This window comes from Psammomys obesus, unplaced genomic scaffold, assembly GCF_907164565.1.
Source record: "Psammomys obesus unplaced genomic scaffold, mPsaObe1.curated_primary_1811, whole genome shotgun sequence".
NCBI lineage: Eukaryota > Metazoa > Chordata > Mammalia > Rodentia > Muridae > Psammomys > Psammomys obesus.
Genome location: NW_026596091.1, coordinates 12,467,548 through 12,487,435, shown reverse-complemented (window position 1 = coordinate 12,487,435; position 19,888 = coordinate 12,467,548). Strand labels below are relative to the sequence as shown.

At 45.7% G+C, this 19,888-nt stretch overlaps 1 protein-coding gene across 2 annotated transcripts; it reads left to right on the top strand.

Moving 5' to 3' along the window:
• The first annotated feature begins 1,447 nt into the window (after positions 1–1,447).
• Nudt4 (nudix hydrolase 4) lies at positions 1,448–19,479 on the top strand. 2 transcript variants are annotated; one of them, XM_055627872.1, is made up of 5 exons: positions 1,448–1,923; positions 13,567–13,677; positions 14,796–14,840; positions 16,459–16,543; positions 16,800–19,479. In XM_055627872.1, exons 1-5 carry the CDS (start codon positions 1,828–1,830, stop codon positions 17,000–17,002), a joined length of 540 nt encoding a protein of 179 aa, XP_055483847.1. In that variant the 5' UTR covers positions 1,448–1,827; the 3' UTR covers positions 17,003–19,479. The 2 variants fall into 2 exon arrangements, with proteins under 2 accessions (XP_055483847.1, XP_055483846.1); XM_055627871.1 differs by having other exon boundaries at positions 16,456–16,543.
• Positions 19,480–19,888: the final 409 nt, after the last annotated feature.

The window sequence follows — 19,888 nt, the reverse complement described above, 5'->3', positions numbered from 1 at the left end:
AGCTCACTAAGGGAGCCCGGCTTTCAGTCACACCTCACAGCCGTCAGCGTCAGCCTGAGGTGCAAGCTTCCGGTCCCCTCTGCAGCCCCGGCTGGCCTTCTTTCATTTCTAAGAGCTCTGCTCCTTCCCTCCCTCGCTGACCTTTGCATAAACCCCATTTCTCTTCTCCTTGAGTTCAGCTCTTTGTCTTCTTAGCTCCTCCTCTTGCTGCGCTGTTCTAGCCCTGCCGCCTAGGGAAACCTGCTTCTTCCTCCTCCCTCCCCTCCCCTCCCGCTCGCTGGTCAAAGATCCCTGGAATCCACTATTCCTCCGACCACTTCACCTGTGATGTGTTCCATGTCCTTATGCGATTTGGTCACTATTTCTTTGTTCTTGGGTTTTTATCCTCCTGGAGGGCTTGCTGGATGCCAGCACCCGGCACACCAGAGACCTTCCAGGAAAGAAAAACAGACGGATGTGGCTGTTTAAACAGTTCTGTGGGAAACTGGGTTTTGATATGAGGTCTCATGGAGACTAGTCTAGTCTTCAGCTTCAAATTTATGGGAGATGACCTGAGTTCCTAATCCTTCTGTTTTTGCATCCCTAGTGCTGGGATCGCATAGCCGGGATTCCACACTTGATTTGGATTAGGGGTTTTCTTGAATTCCAGTGATGTTAGCCTTCCTCCCTTCTTTTCTATCCTAGCCCTTCAATGACACTGAAATATGGGAAGTTGTTCCAAGTGCCAAGGCTTGTAAGCTTCCAGACAACCAAAATCCCATTGATTTATTGCTGCGGCCCTAGCTCCCGCCTTACTTAGAATGAGATACACACAGAAAAGTAACAGCCGCAGCCAGTGCTCACGAGTGCGCTCGGGAGGGTGGGGGAATGCACAACTGTGCAGACCATCTCAAAGCTTGAGCTCACTCTTCAAGAGACTATAAGCCCCTCACCGAGAGAGAGGAAACGGGGGAGAGGGAGAAGGAAGGAGAGACAAGAGAGAGAGAACTCAATGAACTTAACCTTCCTAGCATTCATTGGCCGCACTAGCCACGGAGCTTCCGCAAACCCTGCAATGGCTCCGGGCACCCTGGCTCCAAGACACAGTGCTGGGGTCCGTCCCTAAAGGGAACGCCATCGGACCACTAAGATGGAGAGCGAGCAGCTCTGGGCTCGCTTCCTTTCCCCGCTCTTAAACGAAGCGCGTCCCCCTCCACGCTCGCTCGAGCACCCGCCCACCGGCCGGGCAGAGCCGGCGGAGCCCCAGACTTAGGCCGCGTGCCCCGCCCCGGGCCGTCACAAGCCGCTCCCCCAACTCCCCCGCCGCAGCGCCCCCTCCCCCCGCCACCCCCTCCCAATGGTCCTGGCGCGCAGGCGCGATGGCGCGCGGAGACGAGCGCGCGCGCGCGCCGGCCCAGCTTAAATGCGGGCGGAGGGGGCGGCGCGCATCCTCGGCGTCGCTGCCCGGTCGGCGCCGCCGCCTCCAACTGTCTCCGCGTGGCGCGAGCCCCGAGCCGCGCTCTTCCCCCGGCTGCGGCGGCGGAGGCGGTGGCGGCGGCTGCTGCAGGCAGGGAGTGGCTGCGAGCGGCGGCGGGCTCCATGGAGAGCGGCGGGCGCTCGAGCAGAGGCGGCGCTTGCACCGCGGCGCCCGGGCTGCAGTGACCCGCGTTCCGCCCCGCGTCGCGGCGGCCCCCCGGCCTCGCCGTCCGTGTCCGCGCCGCCGCCGCCGCCCGTCCCGCCGGCGCCCGAGCGCAGTGACTCCCTTCGGCCCGACTCCCCGGCGGGGTGGCGGCGGCCGGGTCCCCGCGGTGGCGGCCGGAGCAGCGGCAGCAGGAGCCCGGCTCCAGGATGAAGTTCAAGCCCAACCAGACGCGGACGTACGACCGCGAGGGCTTTAAGAAGCGGGCGGCCTGCCTGTGCTTCCGCAGCGAGCAGGAGGACGAGGTGAGCACGGGGACAAAGGCTGGCGACCGGGCTCCGTCCCGCACCCCTGCACCGCCCGAGCTGCGGGTCGCGGCCAGCCCCCTCGCCCGGGGCTGGGAACCCTTGGCGGGGCTCGCCAGCCTGCCTTTTCAGCGGTCCATTAGGTCGCGAGCAGTTGGTATTTTTTAAAGTTTTTCTGACGACCGAAAGATGGCCAGCGAGAGACGGGGAATGAAATCATAGAAAGGACAAGATAGGCCAGAAACGGGGCGAAGTTGTCCTTTTCGGCAGTGAGCTCTCGCTTCTCTGGTCTCTCGAGGCTGCTCTGCGGCGTGGCTTGACATCTGGGAAAGAGCGGTGTGCAATTTTTGCCTCCCCCGCCCCCCACCCCGTTGGGTTTGATAAGGGTCTCTGGAGTGTTCGCTGGGAGAGAGGTTTTTGTTCATTAGGTTGTATTTGTTCGATTTTAAGACGACTCTGTTTTTTAACTTGTTCTGGGCAGTTAAGTCATTTGATAGCCGGGGGAAATCTTGTAGCGTTGCCACGCCTAAAATGAACTGATAGAGAAAAAGTTAACGTTCTGAGAGTTATGCTTTCAAAGCCATGTCCAGTGAAACCAAACGTAAAGCTGGAGATGGGAATTTAATGGCTTCCTTATTGCTAGTCCCTGAAGTTACGATAAGTATGATATATACACTCGGTGGCCTGGTGGTTAACATTAACAAAAACCGCGTTCTTGAAATTTGTGATCTCTAAACCATCTTCGCGGTTTTTTGTTTGTTTGTTTTAAGAGACAAACACTTCAGGTTGATTTGAAACCTTCAAGTGTTAAACCTGAACTTTAACAATGAAGGAACTTCCAGAGAAAGATCTTTCAAGTGGATTTACTTAGAGAAAGAAACATGAGGACTTTTTAAAAAGGCACAAAAGAAAAAAGGCCAACAAGCATTCTATGCAGTCTACCAAAGGGAGGGGGGTGTCTTTGAAGGAAGCGCCATGCTGGAGCAAAGCAAACTTAATATAAAAGCATATAATAGCGAGTAGTGACCCAGGATCCCGTCTGACTTGTTCCCCACTCTGCAATCATTTTTAGTTGAGCGTTTACAGTGTGTTAGGTGCAGCCAGGGAGATGTTTGTTACATTTAATCCTTTTAGCGCTCGGAGGTAGTGCTGGTCAGGCCTGTTTTATAGGTGAGAAGACCGCTTTGGGCAGTTCTTTGCCCAAATGACAGAATTAGTAAGCAGTCAAGTCATCTTCCGGGATCCAGTTCCTACCCCAGGAGCTGGCCTCTTCTTGGTAAAGGGACCGGGTTCAGAAATCGGATGCTGCATGTTTTGTGAGGCTGAACTTCAAAGCCTTTTAAGTTACCTTTGAAATTGTGCCATAATATGAAGTTGGAGATTCAGGCCCCATTTTGTGTGTTGGCATCCCCGGGGGGAGCTATGGTAACAGGAGAAATCAAAATGAGTCTGGCAAGTGCTTCATAAATGACCTTAAGCAGGTACTCGGATTGGCTTGTGTGTGATTGGAAGTTGTCTCTGCTGGATCCAGGGAAGTGGTGCGAAAAGATAGAGCTCCATGGTAGAGAGCTTAGCTAGCACATGGAAGTCCTGGGTTCAATCCTGCCCGTCTCCCCCCCCCCCAAATCTGTGTCCAGGAAGTTGATGTCAAATAATTGCTACAACCTGTTTTCAAAATAAGACTGTATTTTTAAATCAGGTGAGATGAGCACGGCTTGGAGTGTGTTAGAGAGATGCATTATGTAAATCTCTGGCTCTTACCCTGTAGGCTGGGTAGCGGTGAATCAGCTTGCTGAGAGATGTGCTCTGAGGGAAGACTGGAATTCTCGAACACACAGCCAACTTTCAACATCTGCTTTAGCTCTTCAAAATTTTACTTCTGTGGTTGTGTACAGTTGAAGCTCTTTCTGATATGTGATTAGAAATATGTAATTACGGAATAAACTCTTAGGACAACAGTAAGAGGTCTAGGGAAGCTACAGATGTGCCTCCCCTGTTGACACGCTATTACTAGCCTTCCAGGGGCAGGCTACAGAGCTGCCTGTCCTACCTCTCCAGCTAATGGGTGAGCGATGCCTCTCTCCTGGGTTATGAAGTCATAGGTCCTGGTTAGGACACTTCAGTGTATGTCTTAAGGATGAGAGTAACCTGTTTGACTCTGAAAGACTGAGAGCTCCCATGGACTCACCTGACTGCTGGGGTTCCAGGCATGAGCCTTCTGCCCACCTAGAGCAGGTTCTTCTAACAGAATCACTGCTTTGTGGGGTAGGGTAGTTTTATGTGTTCCCACCTTCACCCTTTTCCTTCATCCTGTTTGTTTCTGTTTTCTGCCTTAAGAGGTAACATAGCATAGAAACAAGTTAGAGATCTTGTTCTGGTGTTTGGATACACCAGGAGTCCCAGCTTTTAGGAGGCTGAGTCTGGAAGATCAAGTTTAAAGGCTAGCCTGGGCTAATTAGTAAGATTCTGTCTGGGGGCCGGGCAGGAAGAGTCAGTAGTGGTACACTCCTTAAATACCAGCGAATGGGAGGCTGAGGGGGCTAACCTCTGTGAGTTCAAGGCCAGCCTGGTCTACATAGGAACACCCTGTGGGGTGTGTGAGAGATACCAAATTTAGGTTGCAGAGGCAACTAGTCCCAGGGTCACCAAGCAAGGAGGACTCTTGAGTAGAGGTATTTTGTTTCTGAGTCTTTGTTGTATCTGAGCAGCCTCTCTAGCTAGTTTTTTCTGTGGAGCACCATCACCTTCAGTATGGCTTTGGGCTTCCAGGCAAACCCACAGGTAAATGTCCAGAGAATATCTGGGACACTGCCTGTTTAGACACAAGTGACAGTAGTGTTATGAGTTGGTAACCAGAAATAAATTCTGTTGAATGTGTTTGCATATGTCTTTGAACAGTGGACGTAAAGATGAGGTTTCAGCTGGTAAGGAACATTCTCTGGAGTGGAGGATTAGATGGCCCAAAGTGCTTTTCTGTGCTTTGGTTTTGGAACCCAGTGTGTATCATTTGGAATTGGATTTCAGTAAGTGGGAAAGGAGAGGGACCAAGCATCCCAAAAAGAGGATGATGTGGGGCTGTGGTCTGCAAGGGCAGCTTGGGGTGGCAAAGAAGGAGTAATTACAACACAGCTAAGAACCTTGGGTCGGGATGCAGCTCGGAGTAGCATGCTTGCCTGCCACGCACAAAGCCTTGGGGGAAACAGCACCTCAGATACCAAGCTGAGCGCATGCTTGGCAGAAAGGAAGACTTGGTTTTAAGCAACTGCATTTCAATTTTACTTTTTTGAGGGGTCTTTCACAGCAAAACGGGGACATGGACTGCTAAAGGGAGAAGTGACTTGATCCTGGGTTGAAGCCAGGTGCAGATTCAAGAGAGGGGCATGAGCAGATCGGCCTGAGAGCAACTCCAGTGCCCTCTGGATCTGTGGCTCTCATTGAGTGTTTAAGCTCCCAGGCAGTCTGCAGCAGGGCCTGATATCTTGAGAAAATCCAAATCCAGTAAGATCAAACACTAAAAGCAAGATGTGGTGAAAAAGAAGGCATCTTCAAACATAACTAAACCCAGCGTGGTATGAGTCCTAATCAGGAATTACTAGTGAAATAAAACCTGCCTTGGCATTCTTCACAGTAGGATCAGTTGTCATTTACCCCCTGGCAGTAGGTATTGGCTTATTTGACCGAGAGATTTAAGTCATTGAAAAGATAAGTCATTCAGATGGAGACTACTTAGTCAACATTACTCAGAGATAGCTCATTTGTATTTTTTTCCTGGAGGTAGCCTTTTATCTCCTCCTTTGCCACTGGACAATTGAACTCCAAGTCTGTGTGTGTGTGAGGCAAGCATTCTGAGCAGCAGGCCCAGCTCAAGGTACACTTTTAAAAACCATTGTGAGATATACATCTGTGACTGTGGCTCCCCCAGACCTTAAGGAGGCCTCTTGGGCCACTAACCTAGCCAGTTTCTTCCAGGGAAAGCACTTGTCTGCATTTGCCTCTGCTTGCCTTAGGGTGATTTCCAGACCATTCTACAGCCTAGGGGCCTGATCTCCCTTTGGAGTCACCTGTGGCCTACTGGGAAGGTTGCCCGCCTACCTGCTTTTCTATCACCTCTCTATGAGCGCCTCTTCCCACCGGATGAGGCTTTGTTGTTTGTTTTCTGTTATTTGTTTTTTGTTTGGTTGGTTTTTGAGACAGGACCAAACAGGGTCTTTGTGTAGCCCTGGCTGTCCTAGAACTCACAGAGATTCCCCTGCCTCTGTCTCCACAGTGCTGGGATTAAAGGCGTGCACAACCGCCACCCCGACTGGATGAATTCTTTAGAATTCAGCTTTGTTGCTCCAGTTATGCCATCTGTGTATCACCTAGCACGTAGAGTGTTTTGTACACCTAGTAGGTGCCTATTAGTTTGCTTTGGGGTGTTAAATAATAATACTTTGTGATAGGTTTTTCTGGGGAGTCTTCAATGTTGATGGAGGGAGCTTGGGGCAGCTGTCCAGTTTCTGAAGGCAATATAATTATGAGAAGTGTTTGCTGTTGTGAAGTAAATGGTTCACTCCCCAACCCACCTCCAAAAAAGTGTTGATTTGATTTTAGATTCTACATGTGCAGAGGATGGTCATAGTCTAATTTGCCCACAGAGAAGATGAATTTCCACCCAGTGAAAACAATCCCTGTGCAAGCACTAGTACCCCCCAACTTATGGAAACATTGACAGTTGTTCATCAGTCTTGCTCATCAGTCTCCACTTTAAACAGCATTTATTTGTTTGTTTGTTTGCATATGAGGGTGGGAGAGGATGCTATAGAGGTCAGAGGACAGCTTGAGGGATTCCTCTTTCCTTCTACCATGTGAGTCCTGGGGGTTGAAGTCAGGCAGTCAGCAAACGATCTTTCTTGCTGACCCCAAATCAGTTGTTTGGTTTTTTTGTTTTTTGTTTTTTTTTTTTTTTTTTTCTGTTTTTGGTTTGTTTGTTTGTTGACAATAGCTCCCTCTAGCTGAGGCTGCTTCAGCTTTCTACAGGGCTGCAATTATACCCGTGAGCCACCAAGTCTGGCTTCAGTCTCAATTTGTTTTAAAGGTGGGGATAAAACTCAGTAGTCGATCTTTACCAAGCCCTTAGAAGACCCAGCACTGAAAAAGGATTGATTTGAAAAGAAAGGTGAAAGGTTGGTTGCTTCTGAATAGTGCGTATTTAAAGGGTATACTTGATTATATCAAATCTTTTTCCTGGCTTCATTTTTATTGTTGTGCATGGATGCAAGCTTTTGTCTCTGCTTTAAGAAGGCTGAGGCCAAAGGTCATAAGTTAGGGGCCAGCTTGATCTACACAGGGCTCCAGGCTAGTTTGGTCTACACCCTAAAACCTTATTTCAGAAAATGAATACACTTAACGAGGGGCTCCCTCGCAGAGCGCCTGCTTCATCGAGTGAGGCTGCAGGTTGGATCCCTACTGCTACCCTCCCCTACCCGGAAGTGGCACAGTGCCAGGGCATATTCAGGGTCTTGTAAAAGCTAGGCAGGAGGTATTCTTTCGGGGTCATGTGGCCTTTGTTCATTTTTCATACAAGATCTCATTAAATTGCTCAAGATGGTCTTGTACTAGCTCTGTAACAAGCAGACTTTGAGTTTGTGGTCTTCTGCCTTCCTCTAGAGTGGCTGGGATTGCAGCCTGGGGCCACCATTCCCCTCTTGGCTTGAACTCTTAGCTGGAAAAGGATGAGTGAAAACAGCACTCGACAGGCGTTACTCCAAAAAAAAGTTTTGTTTGTTTGTTTCCAAGACAGGCTTTCTCTGTGTAGCCTTGGCTGTCCTGGACTCGCTTTGTAGACCAGGCTGGCCTTGAACTCACAGTGATCTGCCTACCTGTGCCTCCCAGAGTGCTGTTATTACAGGTATGCCCCACTGCACCCAGCTAAAACATTGTGTGTGTGTGTGTGCATGTTTGTGCACCATGTCTACCCCTGTTGCCCAGGGAGGTCAGAAGAGGGCTTAGACCTCCTTAAACTGGCGTTACCACGCAGACGCTGGGAGTTGAACCGGTCGTCTGGGAGAGCAGTCAGTGCTCTAACCACTGAGCCATCTCTCCAGCCCCGACACCGTTATTTCTGATTTTTTTTAATGTATTGCTTTAATTTTCATTATGATGAATAATGTGTAGTTGTACTTTTTATTTTTTATAATTATTTTTATTAATTACAGTTTATTCACTTTGTATCCCCCTATACCTCCCTCCTCCCCTCCCAATCCCATCATCCCTCTTCCCCACCCGTGTCCCTCTCCCAGTCCACTGATAAGGGAGGTCCTCCTCCCCTTCCCTCTGATCCTAGTCTATCAGGTCTCATCGTAGGAGGGAGAAAGCAGGGAACAGGACAGGAGCCTACCACAGAGGGCCTCTGAAAAGCTCTACCCTGCAGGGTATTGAGGCAGATGTTGAGACACATAGCCAAACTTTGGGCAGAGTGCAGGGAATCTTATGAAAGAAGGGGGAGATAAAAAGACCTGGAGGGCACAGGAGCTCCACAAGGACAGCGACAGATCTTAAAAGTCTGGGCACGGGGTCTTTTCTGAAACTGATACTCCAGCCAAGGACCATTCATGGAAATGGCCTAGAACCCCTGCACAGAGGTAGCCTATGGCAGTTCAGTGTCCAAGTGGCCTCCATAGTAATGGGGATAGGGACTGTCTCTGACATGGACTCAGTGGCCGGCTCTTTGATCACCTCCTCCTGAGGGGGAGCAGCCTTACCAGCCACAGAATAAGACAATGCAGCTACTCCTAATGTTTTTTGACACAGGGTTTCATGCAATCAAAGCTGGCTGCACATTCTTGATCTTTCCTCCACCTCCTAAATGCTGGGATCACAAGTATGTGTCACCACACAGCATCTTACTCTTCAGTGAGCCTTGCCCTTCCCCCTCGAAAATGTGGCTGTGCCCTCATTTCAACTTAATGGAGTACTGAAAATGAGTAGACGGGTACTTGATAAAACACTGATTTTCAGATCTCTGCCACGGTATTTATATCACATCTCTTACTTAACCTAGTTAAGCTGGGAGTTTTGGTGCCATAGTTTTCTATCCCATGACTGTTACATACTTATTTAAGTTGATCGTGTTTTGGAAAGGTATATTTTTGTTGTTTTGTTTGGTTTGGTTTTTTTTTGTTGTTGTTTGTTTTGTTTTGTTTTGTTTTGTTTTGTTTTGTTTTGAAACAGGGTTTCTCTGTGTAGCCTTGTCTGTCCTGGAACTTACAAAGATCCTCCTGCCTCCACCTCTCCAGTGCTAGGGATTAAGGGTGTGCCCAGCTTTAAAGTAGCATCATGAAAGTCAGGCCTTAGGGCTGATATGTTCTGGGTCTAAAGGCGTGGGCCATCACTGCCCCGAGGAAAGGTACATTTAAAGTTAATGGTTTGATTAAGGATAATCTTTTTTAGAATATCTAGAGACTTTTTGTAAGTAATTGGGTTAGGTTAAATCACTTTTCCAAAGTTTATGTAGGTATGTTGTCTTATGGCTTTATCTGATCTACATTATTATTGTTGTTATCATATGTGCGTGTGTGTGTGTGTGTGTGTGTGTGTGTGTGTGTGTGTGTGTGTCTAGTGTCAGCCATAAAATACTAGCCCACTGTATGCTTTTCTTCTCTCACCTCCAAGAATGTGAATATTTTGAGGAAAAGACCTTCATTGGTTTATCCAGTGTGTTCAGTGTACGGGTGAGGAGAAGCTCAGCCACATCTTCCACAGTGCTTCCCCTTAGGAGAAGACTCTGCTGATTTTATTACTGTGTGACTGTGGATTATCCTCCACCCACTAAAGATAGAGCATTCTGAAGCAGGAGGGAGTGGGTTTAGCTTGAATGGTCTTTTTTTGTGGGCTAAGTGGCTAACTGCGTTCCACCGTTCACCTAGTCTGCAGAGGGTGTCCCAGAGTGCTGTGGCTCTTTGTAGTCTAGTCTGTGGCACTTGGAATAAGTACTTAAAATATGACTGGAGAGTTGAGGTGCTGAAGTTTTAATTTTGTTTCTTAAATAGCTGTGTGCTGCTAGTGGCAGCTGATACACATGCAGCTCTGGCTCTCCGTAAAGCACCAAGGTCAAAGTCACGGGGTGCAGGACAGGGTGGACAGGCAGGTCAAGGACATAAAGTTGGGAAATAAGCATTTAATGAAACTTACTGGGTTGCAAATCTGCCATCAACAGGTGAACACTGACAAATCTCTTCTCGAGACTGTTCGAGCTGGCACTGAGGAACACATGCTTGTGATCCAGCTCTTGTGAGGCAGCAGGAGAATCTGGAGCTCAGGATCATCCTTAGCTACATAATGGGTTTGAGGCTAGCCTGGTCTAACTGAAAGGGGATGGGAAGAAGAAAAGGAGAGGGAACGAGAATGAATGAGAGTACTGGGAATGTAAGACTCATCAACCTAGATTCCTGACACTGGGTTTCACTGGGTTTTTTTGTTTGTTTGTTTTCTTTTTGTTTTTTTTTTGGGGGGGGGGGCTCAAACATTCAATGGCTTTGAAACCCTTTTGCTAAATAGCTTACTTTGAATGGCTGGCCATCTGCGCTCACTGTCCTGACCTATTATAAAAGCTCAAGGAAGTCACTTAGCACAGAATTACAGAGTTAAAATTTTATCCAGCCAATATACCAGGTCACCTCTGACCAGAACAAGAGGCTAGTAACTGGGTCAGAGCCACAGGCTGTTGTTTACATTGCAGCCCATGTGGGGTGTGCTTTCAGAACTGCAGTTCACTTCCTCGCCTGGATACAAAGGACCAACACCTTTGATTACAGTAATAACGCCGCATAGCTGTTATTGAAGGGGGATTTGCAGCCTGGAATTTGAACATAAAGACTCTTTCCCCTACAGGCTTCTGGATTTAAAATTTGTTTTTCCAACCTTTTATAGTATTCTCATCAGTATACTATTGCATATCAGTTAATATTCTGCTTTTAATGAGTTTTTACAGTTTATATATATATATATATAATTTTTTTTTTCTGTCATCCTGTTTCCATTCTAAGGATTATGAAGCCAGCAGTAGTTGGAAAGAAACAGCTCTTGGTGAGCTGATTCGGCTCACCAGGAGAGCAGGGAGCCACAGTGGCCAGCATGGCCTGCCAAGGCCGCCGCTCTCCTGTCTCTGGTCCTGTGAGATGAGTGTTTTCCTTGCAGACAAGCTGTATACAGTGTTCTCCCTGCATGGACACCTGCACGCCAGAAGAGGGCGCCAGATCTCATCATAGATGGTTGTGAGCCACCATGTGGTTGCTGGGAATTGAACTCAGGATGTCTGGAAGAGCAGCCAGTGCTCTTAACCTCTGAGCCATCTCTCTGGCCTCTATTAGCACACAATAAGCCTATGGTCAACTGAAGCTTTCCAGTTGGGGAAGGTTGAATCCCTAGCACCCACGTGAGAAGCTGGGCATGGTAACACACAGCACTTGGAGTGTGTAGGACTGAGTAATTACAGATCAGATTGGCCTGAGGCAGTGTCTGAGAGAGTGCCCTGACTGAGTGAAGTGAGAGGGCATGCCCAGCCCCCTGTGGGTGGCACCATCCCTAGGCAAGTGGGTCTGGGTTATGTAAACTATGTAAGCATAAGCCAGTGGGCAACACTGATTGCTCATGGTTTCTTCCTCAGTTTCTATCCTGACTTCCTTGATTAACGGATTCTAACCTGGAAATATAAACCAAATAAACCTTTTACTCCCCCAAGTTGCATTTGGTCAGTGTTTTATCACAGCAACAGGAAGCCGACGAAGACACCTAGCATGTTCAAGACCTTGGATTTGCGCCCAAGTACTGCCAAAACAAGCTCTAAGTGTGGTGTTCCCAGCTCATGGGAAGACCTGTGTAAATGTACTTGAAGACAGCATACTATTGAAGATGGTTAGGACATCTTACCTTCATAAACATTTGGTGGTTTCAGCCTTTCTAAAGCAAATGAAGACTTGTCAGTTTTTACCTGTGCAACCGCTGTGTGGTTCTACCTCAGTGCCTCAGTGCTAGTAATCTAGAAACCTGGATCCTTGTTTGTGGCGAGAGTGTTGTTTGTTTGGGGTTTTAGTACTTGGAGCTTAACGCTGTTTTTTTCTGTGAAAGGCCAGATAAATATTTTAGGCTTTGCAGCCCATATGGTCTCTTTTCTTAGTAACGCTGCTGTCACAGCAACACAAAGCAGCCACACAATATGCAAAAGTGAGTAAGAGTGACTAGCTTCTAATAGAGTTTTATCTATGAGCACTAAAATCTGAATATTATATAATTTTTAAAATAAATATGTAAGCCACCTGACACATACTATAGAATCCCTAGCATTCAAGAGGGTGCTGGAGAGGATGGCTCAGAGAGAGCCATCGTTTTCCAAGGGTCCTTTTCCAAAGGTCCTGAGTTCAATTACCAGCAACCACATGGGGCTCACAACCATCCATAAGGAGATCTGGTGCCCTCTTCTGGCACGTGTACGTGCCAGGGGTACGTGCAGGTAGAGCACTGTATACATAATAAGTAAATAAATGTTATTTAAAAAAAAAAAAGCTAAGGGAGGCCAGCCATGGTGGTGCATACCTTTGATCCCAGCACTCAGGAAGACGGAGGCAAGTGAATCTTTGAGTTCAAGGCTGGCCTGATCTACAAAGCGAATCCAGGACAGCCAAGGCTACAGGGAGAAACCCTGTTTCAAAAAAACCACCACCAAAAATAACAACAACAAAAAAAAGTCAGCCTCTACAAGTTCTGGTGACGCATAGGCTATACAGCAAGCCCTTATTTCAAAAAAACAAACCACTATTTTTTCCTTTTGACTTGGACTATTGAAAACCAGTGGACTAAGGTTTGCCAGCCTTGTTCTAGTCCATAGTTAACAGCTGTTTATCAGGCTGGTTTAATCAGATGGTCTTGGAATATGCAGGTGCCTCTTTCCACCCAACTTCGAGAGCATTGCTGCCTTCGAGGATTTTTTTTTTCTTGAGACAGGGTTTCTCTGTGTAGCCCTGGCTGTCCTGGACTCCTTTGTAGACCAGGCTGGCCTCACCTGCCTCTGCTTCCCCAGGTGCTGGGATTACAGGCGGCACCACTTTCAAAAGCTCTTACATGGTATGGGTGAACAGGGTGGCCAGTCCATGGCCATGTGTCCTCAATTGGAAGAGTAAAGGTTCTATAGCTCAAGAGTAACAGACGTGTGGGGCTGGGGAAGTGGCCCAGTGGGTAAGTACTTGCCCTGCAATCATGAAGACCTGAGTTTGGGCCCCAGCCCCCATGTGAAAAGCTGAGTGCACTGGCACACACCTTTGACTCCAAGCTGGAGGTGGGGAATAGAAAGGCTGGTTGGCCGTCCCATGTAGCCAAAAGTTGACCTTCAGGTTCCTCGAGAGCTGTGGGTAGTAATGGGGGATGATACTCAGTCTAGCTGCACAGCCATACCACAGGCCTCGGTGAATCCAACTGAGGTCATAGATGCAGGGAGGCTTCCTGGTGTGACTGCCCGGCGCAGCTCCTCCCAGAGGCTGTGAGCTGGTGTGTTCCCTTAGTAATTTTAGTGAAGCTTGAGAGTTTAGTCAGATCACAGCCTTGAAGGTGTTTGTGTCCTGTCTTAGTGCTTCTCCATCCTTAAGTCCATGGTCATCGTGCGTCTCACAGGTGCTGTTGGTGAGTAGCAGTCGGTACCCAGACCAGTGGATTGTCCCAGGAGGAGGGATGGAGCCCGAGGAGGAGCCAGGTGGCGCTGCTGTGAGGGAAGTGTATGAAGAGGTGAGATTTTGGTCTCCTTTTACAAGCTGCTGAGGGATTTTATAAGAAGGCCTTCTTTGACAGGAGGGTCTAGCTTTTTGCCAGGAGATCCTGAGGAAAGGCAAGAAGGCAGGGTCATACAAGTGTTTTGTCGTCTGCTGTGGTGTTCATAAGTACATTGATATAGTTAACATTTTGTTAAAGAGGCTTTTGTTTTGTTTTGTACATGGTAAACAGCTAAAATGAATGTGATCCTAGAACTGTACTAGCATGCAGTTTCACTGTTGATCAGTGTGTAACATGATGGCCTTGCCTGAGAGCTACATCAGTATTGTATTGAGCAGACATTTTGTACCATAATTTTCAAACTAAGGCTCTTAAAATTCAACAAAATAAGCCGCCGGGCGAGGTGGCGCACGCTGGTAATCCCAGCATTCAGGGAGCTGTGAGTTTGAGGCTTACCTGGTCTACAAGGTGAGTCCAGGACAGCCAAAGCTACACAGAGAAACCCTGTCTCAAAAAAAAAAAAAAAAAAATCAGTAAAATGTCACACCCTCATGCACAAAATCACAAGTGGCCTGCTCGTCCCTTCCCTTTAGGATAGGCCTTGCTTCTCTTGCAGACAAGACCATGTGAGGTGTAGTGGGAGTCTGCCTGTACTGTCCTGTGGGCTCTGGGTTACTCTAGGTTTCAGGTCTTCCCAGATGGGCTTCCTGAGGAAGGGTTCCCCAGCTCACAACAGCAAGCACTGCTGTTGCTGTTGGTTGCTGTAGCAATAGGATCCTTTGGTAAAAGGCTGCTAGAGCATCGTAGCTCCTGAGCCCCAGAAGGGGAGAGTCTATTAATTCAGACAGAAAAGTCTGTTTTCATTCAAATTGTTAAGTCTAATTTTTATCACCCCTTGTCATTTGTTATTAAATAAATGGAAATCTTTCTAATCAGTCCAGACAATCAGAATTTGTGTGCAAAATCAGTTATTCTACAGCAGATCATAGGTGGTCAATCTTAGTACAGCCAAGAAACTTTACAATTAGGAAATAGCTTGCTAGGGAAAGCCTAAACTGTTTCAAAAATCGAACATTGCTTATAAATGTAATTATTATGAAAGATTAAGTATTTTACCAACTTTTTTTTAATAGGCTGGAGTCAAAGGAAAATTAGGCAGACTCCTGGGAATATTTGAGGTGAGTTACAAAGTAGCCCTCACTTTACTGATCTAGAATTCATGATCTTCCCTAACTGCAGACTGAACCAGGTTCCTGTATACAGGTGAGTGGTGAAGATTAGGGGAGCTAACCTCAAGCTCGTACACACTGTCCTTTACAACTGTGTCTGACCACAGTGAGGCTAACACACACAGACCACCCTCTGGATTCAGTGTGCACCAAGGCACAGGCAGCATCTTGCACAGTCCCTAAGGTCGGGGTCAATTGTGGGTTCTGTCGTTCAGCATGTGACACTAGACAGCGGTATATGGAATGAGATGGACTAGAGATCAAGGAGTAGCTGCTGAAATAAGAACCTCTCAGCAAGTTGTTGCTCACTGATGGCAGGTTTGGATTCTCTCTTGGTGAAAAAGAGACTGGGTTCTGAGTTCTGCGCCCTCAAACATAGATTTGTGTGTGCCAGAAACACAGAGACTTAATTTAAGAGTTTGCTCAGTCTTTCTGATAGAACCATATAGAGTTTGAAGCCTTTAGGAATTAAAATATGTGATGGCTCACCAGGTCTTCTGGCTCAGTGGTTCTGAAGAGTGCTTGTTCTTCCAGAGGACCGGGTTCAATTTTCAGCACCTTCATGGCAGTTCATAACTGTAATCCAGTCCCCGAGGATCTGACACCCTCACACAGACACATGCACACACATAGTAGAAAGATTAAAAACTACAGATCTCAAGCTAGTACTCAAAATTGCTATCTGTAGCGCTGGTTTTACAGTTACATAGTGCCACCTCCTGCTTAAACTAAGCAACACAAGTTTTTGAAGAAAAGTCCTTAACTAAAACTTCTGCATTAAGGAGACGGCATATTAACAGAAAATGTCAACCAGCATATTATCTTTTCCTTTAGGAAGTTTCACAGCACATTAGAACTGTTTCACTGCACATCAGTGGTTTTAGTACTTGTGAACGTAGACTAGTAAATGCATTGACTTTACAGACATAAAAATAGAAAGGTGAGGGTTTATGGTTTTATTTACAGTCCATTCAGATCTTAAGGTTTTCTTTTTTAAGATAAGGTTGGGTATACATAAATGAAAATGTCCTTTCATATTTTAGCGGTTTTCCCATTGGTGCTACTCTGCTCCAGTTTCTGAGATGGCTTCGCCCTGTAATGCAGGCTTGCCTCAGCCTCCGAAATAAATGTTGGAGTTCCTGTTGTGGACCACCATACCTGGGCTAGTTCCTGGCTTTTGTCTTGAAACAGGATTAACTCTGTGACCTCAGCTGGCCAGGAACTTGCTAGGTAGTCTTAGGCTGCCTTGAAACTGGATCTTTCCTGTTTTAGCCCTCCCAAGTTGTGTTTTTTCAATTAAACAAAAATTGGGCATGTATGCTCGAATGTGCTTGTATGTGCACATGAGTAGAACTTAGAGGACGACTCTTGGATGTAGGTTCCCACAATCCAATTCAGTGCTTCATGTGCTGAGCCATCTTTCCAACCCCAATTTCTAAATGTTTGTTTTATCTACACATACTTCTCCCCAGACTGCTTAACTATGCACTGTCATAGACTGGACCAGCTATGCTGGTCACTGTGCCAGAGCTGTGAATTAAAATGCTTTTCCTTTCTATTGAAGCAGAATCAAGACCGGAAGCACAGAACGTATGTTTATGTTCTGACAGTCACTGAAATATTGGAAGACTGGGAAGATTCTGTTAATATAGGTGAGCCTCATAGATTAGTCACTGCCACCTTTTTCCATGTTCATCTTGATTTTCTGATTTCTCTTTTGAGAGGGGAAGGTGAACATGTATCTCTACATTGGAATTACCCTACAATGTTTCCCTACTACATTAAGACCTTTAGTAGATAGAAAGTCAATGTTTTTTTGGGGGGATGGGGGTAGGGGAACATTGTATGATAATAGGGTGTGCCTCTTAAAGCTGACCCTACAATAACTGCTGTTGTACTGTTCTCTAGGAAGGAAGAGAGAGTGGTTCAAAGTAGAAGATGCAATCAAAGTTCTTCAGTGTCATAAGCCTGTCCATGCAGAGTACCTGGAAAAACTAAAGCTGGGCTGTTCTCCAACCAATGGAAATTCCACGGTCCCATCCCTCCCAGATACCAATGCCTTGTTTGTGACTGCTGCGCAGCCCTCTGGGGTGCCATCCAGTGTAAGATAGAGAGTTGGGGACCCCTCGCCCACCTTGTCAAATGTCACAGAGAGGGGCTTTTTTACTTTTGTTGTAACACACCTGACTGCTGCTGGCAAACTCAGTTTGCCATGCAGGGATTTCAAATAATTTGCATGTATTTCAGATGCTTTCAAGTCTTTTAAAATAAACAACAAAATAGCAAAAATACTTTAAGATGCCAAAGCCATGTGGATTTTTTTTAAAGCCTTAATTGTAACCCTACCCCATTACTTTGGTTTTCATTTTTTATAAACCCCCCCTTTTTTTTTTCCACTTTTCTCTACTTGATGTCATTCTATGGTTTGACAGATCAAACTAGTTGTTGGGTATATTTTCACCCTAGTATTTTTTTTTTTTCTTACAGTATCAAATAGTCACCAATAGTGTTGGGAATTAATGAAAAGATATTCTTGGTATTTAAAGAAATATATCCACCCCAAAACTTGTTTAGGAGGGTTGTAGTCTCCATTTATAAACCGCATATTTGGGTTTTTATATGATCCAGTAGCCTTTGGCAAAGTACTTTAGTTCAGTACTTCCAAGGATTTGTCTAAATGTTCACAGCCAGTCAGCCTCCTAGGACTATTTCCCCTCTAACTAACTCAGTATGGAATATAGAGAGCTCAGCATTTTTAGGGAAATATTGACAGCAACTTGCATGTTGTTCAGCACATCATCCTGAAGACTATGTTTATAGAAATTTACTTAGCATGCTCCGTTGCTAGTTCCCTTTATAATCCTTTTAACATAGAATATATTAGGGCTACATTTCCCTCAATGGAGATTGCTCTTAAACTGCATTTTCGGTTTCTGATTTAGTGACATTACTTACTACAACAGGATTAGAATCTACCCGTCAATGCCAGTATCTGATGACTGCATCACACTAAACCATTCCTGTTCAGCTGTTCTAGGTCTAAGACAGATAGGGCACATTTGAACATCTCCTGTTGTCTTAAGTGGCTTACCATTTAAGTTAATTGTGGGGGAACTTGACATATGAGCCAAGAATGATTGTACCTTGTCTTTGCGCTCACTTAAAATTGGCCATCCCATAAAAAAGTACCTGGTCTGAAATCCTGTACCTCCTCCATGAGGTCAGAAGTGAAGGGGGAGGGGAAGAGGAAAAGATCTTTCTTTATGTAGCCATTGTTAGCCTTTTGTAAATACTAAAACTGGCAAGCATAAAACAGGAAAGTATAGTTAGGATGTTTGTTCTGTAACTTGTTAATCTTTAAAATGAAATTGCTGCTGAAAACGGTCCTTATGTGCAAGGAAAACTGGTGCCGTTTAGAAAATGAGATCTTGTGCCACAGATTGCAGCAAAACTAAATAAAAACATTAGTTTATAAATTAATGCTGTCGAAATAATAAGTAGAAAAACTCAACCAGTAGTATTCATTCTAAATTATGTAGTGTAATCAAACATGATCATCCAGACCTTTTATATTTTTCTTTGTACAAAGGTCATGTATTCTGGGTGTTTTGGGTTTTTTGTTTTGTTTTTTTTTTTGTTTTTTTGTTTTCTTTTTAAAAAAAAAACATTTTAAAATCCACAGATTGACATTTTCTGTCAGTCGCCAATACTTTTTTTTCCTCACAAATCTGCAATTTCTCTATGTACTAAACACAACAGAGAAACTGGACTGTTCTGTATAGAATACTGCTTCCGGCTAATAAACCATCACAAGTGCTCGGGGGTTTATATGTACATGATATTCTCAGAGGTAATAATGCATGAGCTTATTTTATAAACTCTTGGACTGTGTATTGCCATGTAAAATATGTACAGTATTAATGTCAACCATCTCTCTAAAAGTTAGCTTATAAATATTGTTGTATAATTTTTGGTCAGAATATTTGGACTAAGTCATGTCACCTGGGTCAGGATTTTCTTCAGTGCCATATAGCAAACCAACTGTCTTTAGTCTGTGCAACTAGCAAAGAATTTACAGAATGCAACCAAATGCAGCTTCACTCTTAAATCATACCGAAGGGTTCTTCACTATGACTCTTGAACCCAGACTTGCAAGATCATAGAGGAAAAGACCTAAGGCGATTCAGTTCTCTTACGAATTGAATCTAAGGACGTCTACTATCTCAGCCCTCTGTAGCCTGCAGCGCTGAAACTGCTATTGTGTGCTTATTTGTGGAGTAGCTGAACTGGGCAGCTAAATTCTTCAGTTCCATGTTCCTCCTAAGCTTTTTTTTTTTTTTGGGGGGGGGGGGATTGCAGAAAAGTAGAAAATGCCGTATGGTTTTTTTGTAAAGAAATGGCATTTTCCCACCACACACATGCCATCCGTTTTTTTTGTTAATCACGTTGTATGGAGCAGAAAAGGTGGAGAGAAATGGTTACTGTGTACAAGAATTGCTTTGCATGGTTTCATTTGAGATGGTCGCATTCGAACTGTTGTAAGAATCTTGACTTTCTTTTTTACATCGCGAATAAAATGGAAATGTAATTTGTGTGGGTTTACTTTTAGCCTAAGTAGAGCCTGTTTTCCAAGTTAATCAGCTTTCTAAAATTTAGGGTAATATACATGGTGGGCTGGCTAGAGAGATGGCTGGTCTTAAGAGCACTTGCTACTCTAAATGAATGATCAGAGTTTGGTTTCTAGCACCCACAATAGAGAGACTCACAACATCCTGTAACTCCAGCTCCAGGGGATTGAACAGTCTTCTGGCCTCTGTAAACTACACATATGCCATACACACAGAGAATTGCAGTAAAGCTATGCCTTTGCTGTATGGAATCTGTTGTTCCCTCAGCACGGTTCATATGCCATCCATACTTCATGTAAGGACCTGCCTGGCATTCTAGAGTAAAACCTTCAGTGCTCAATCGTTCAGCCCTTGTGCACTTTGACTAAC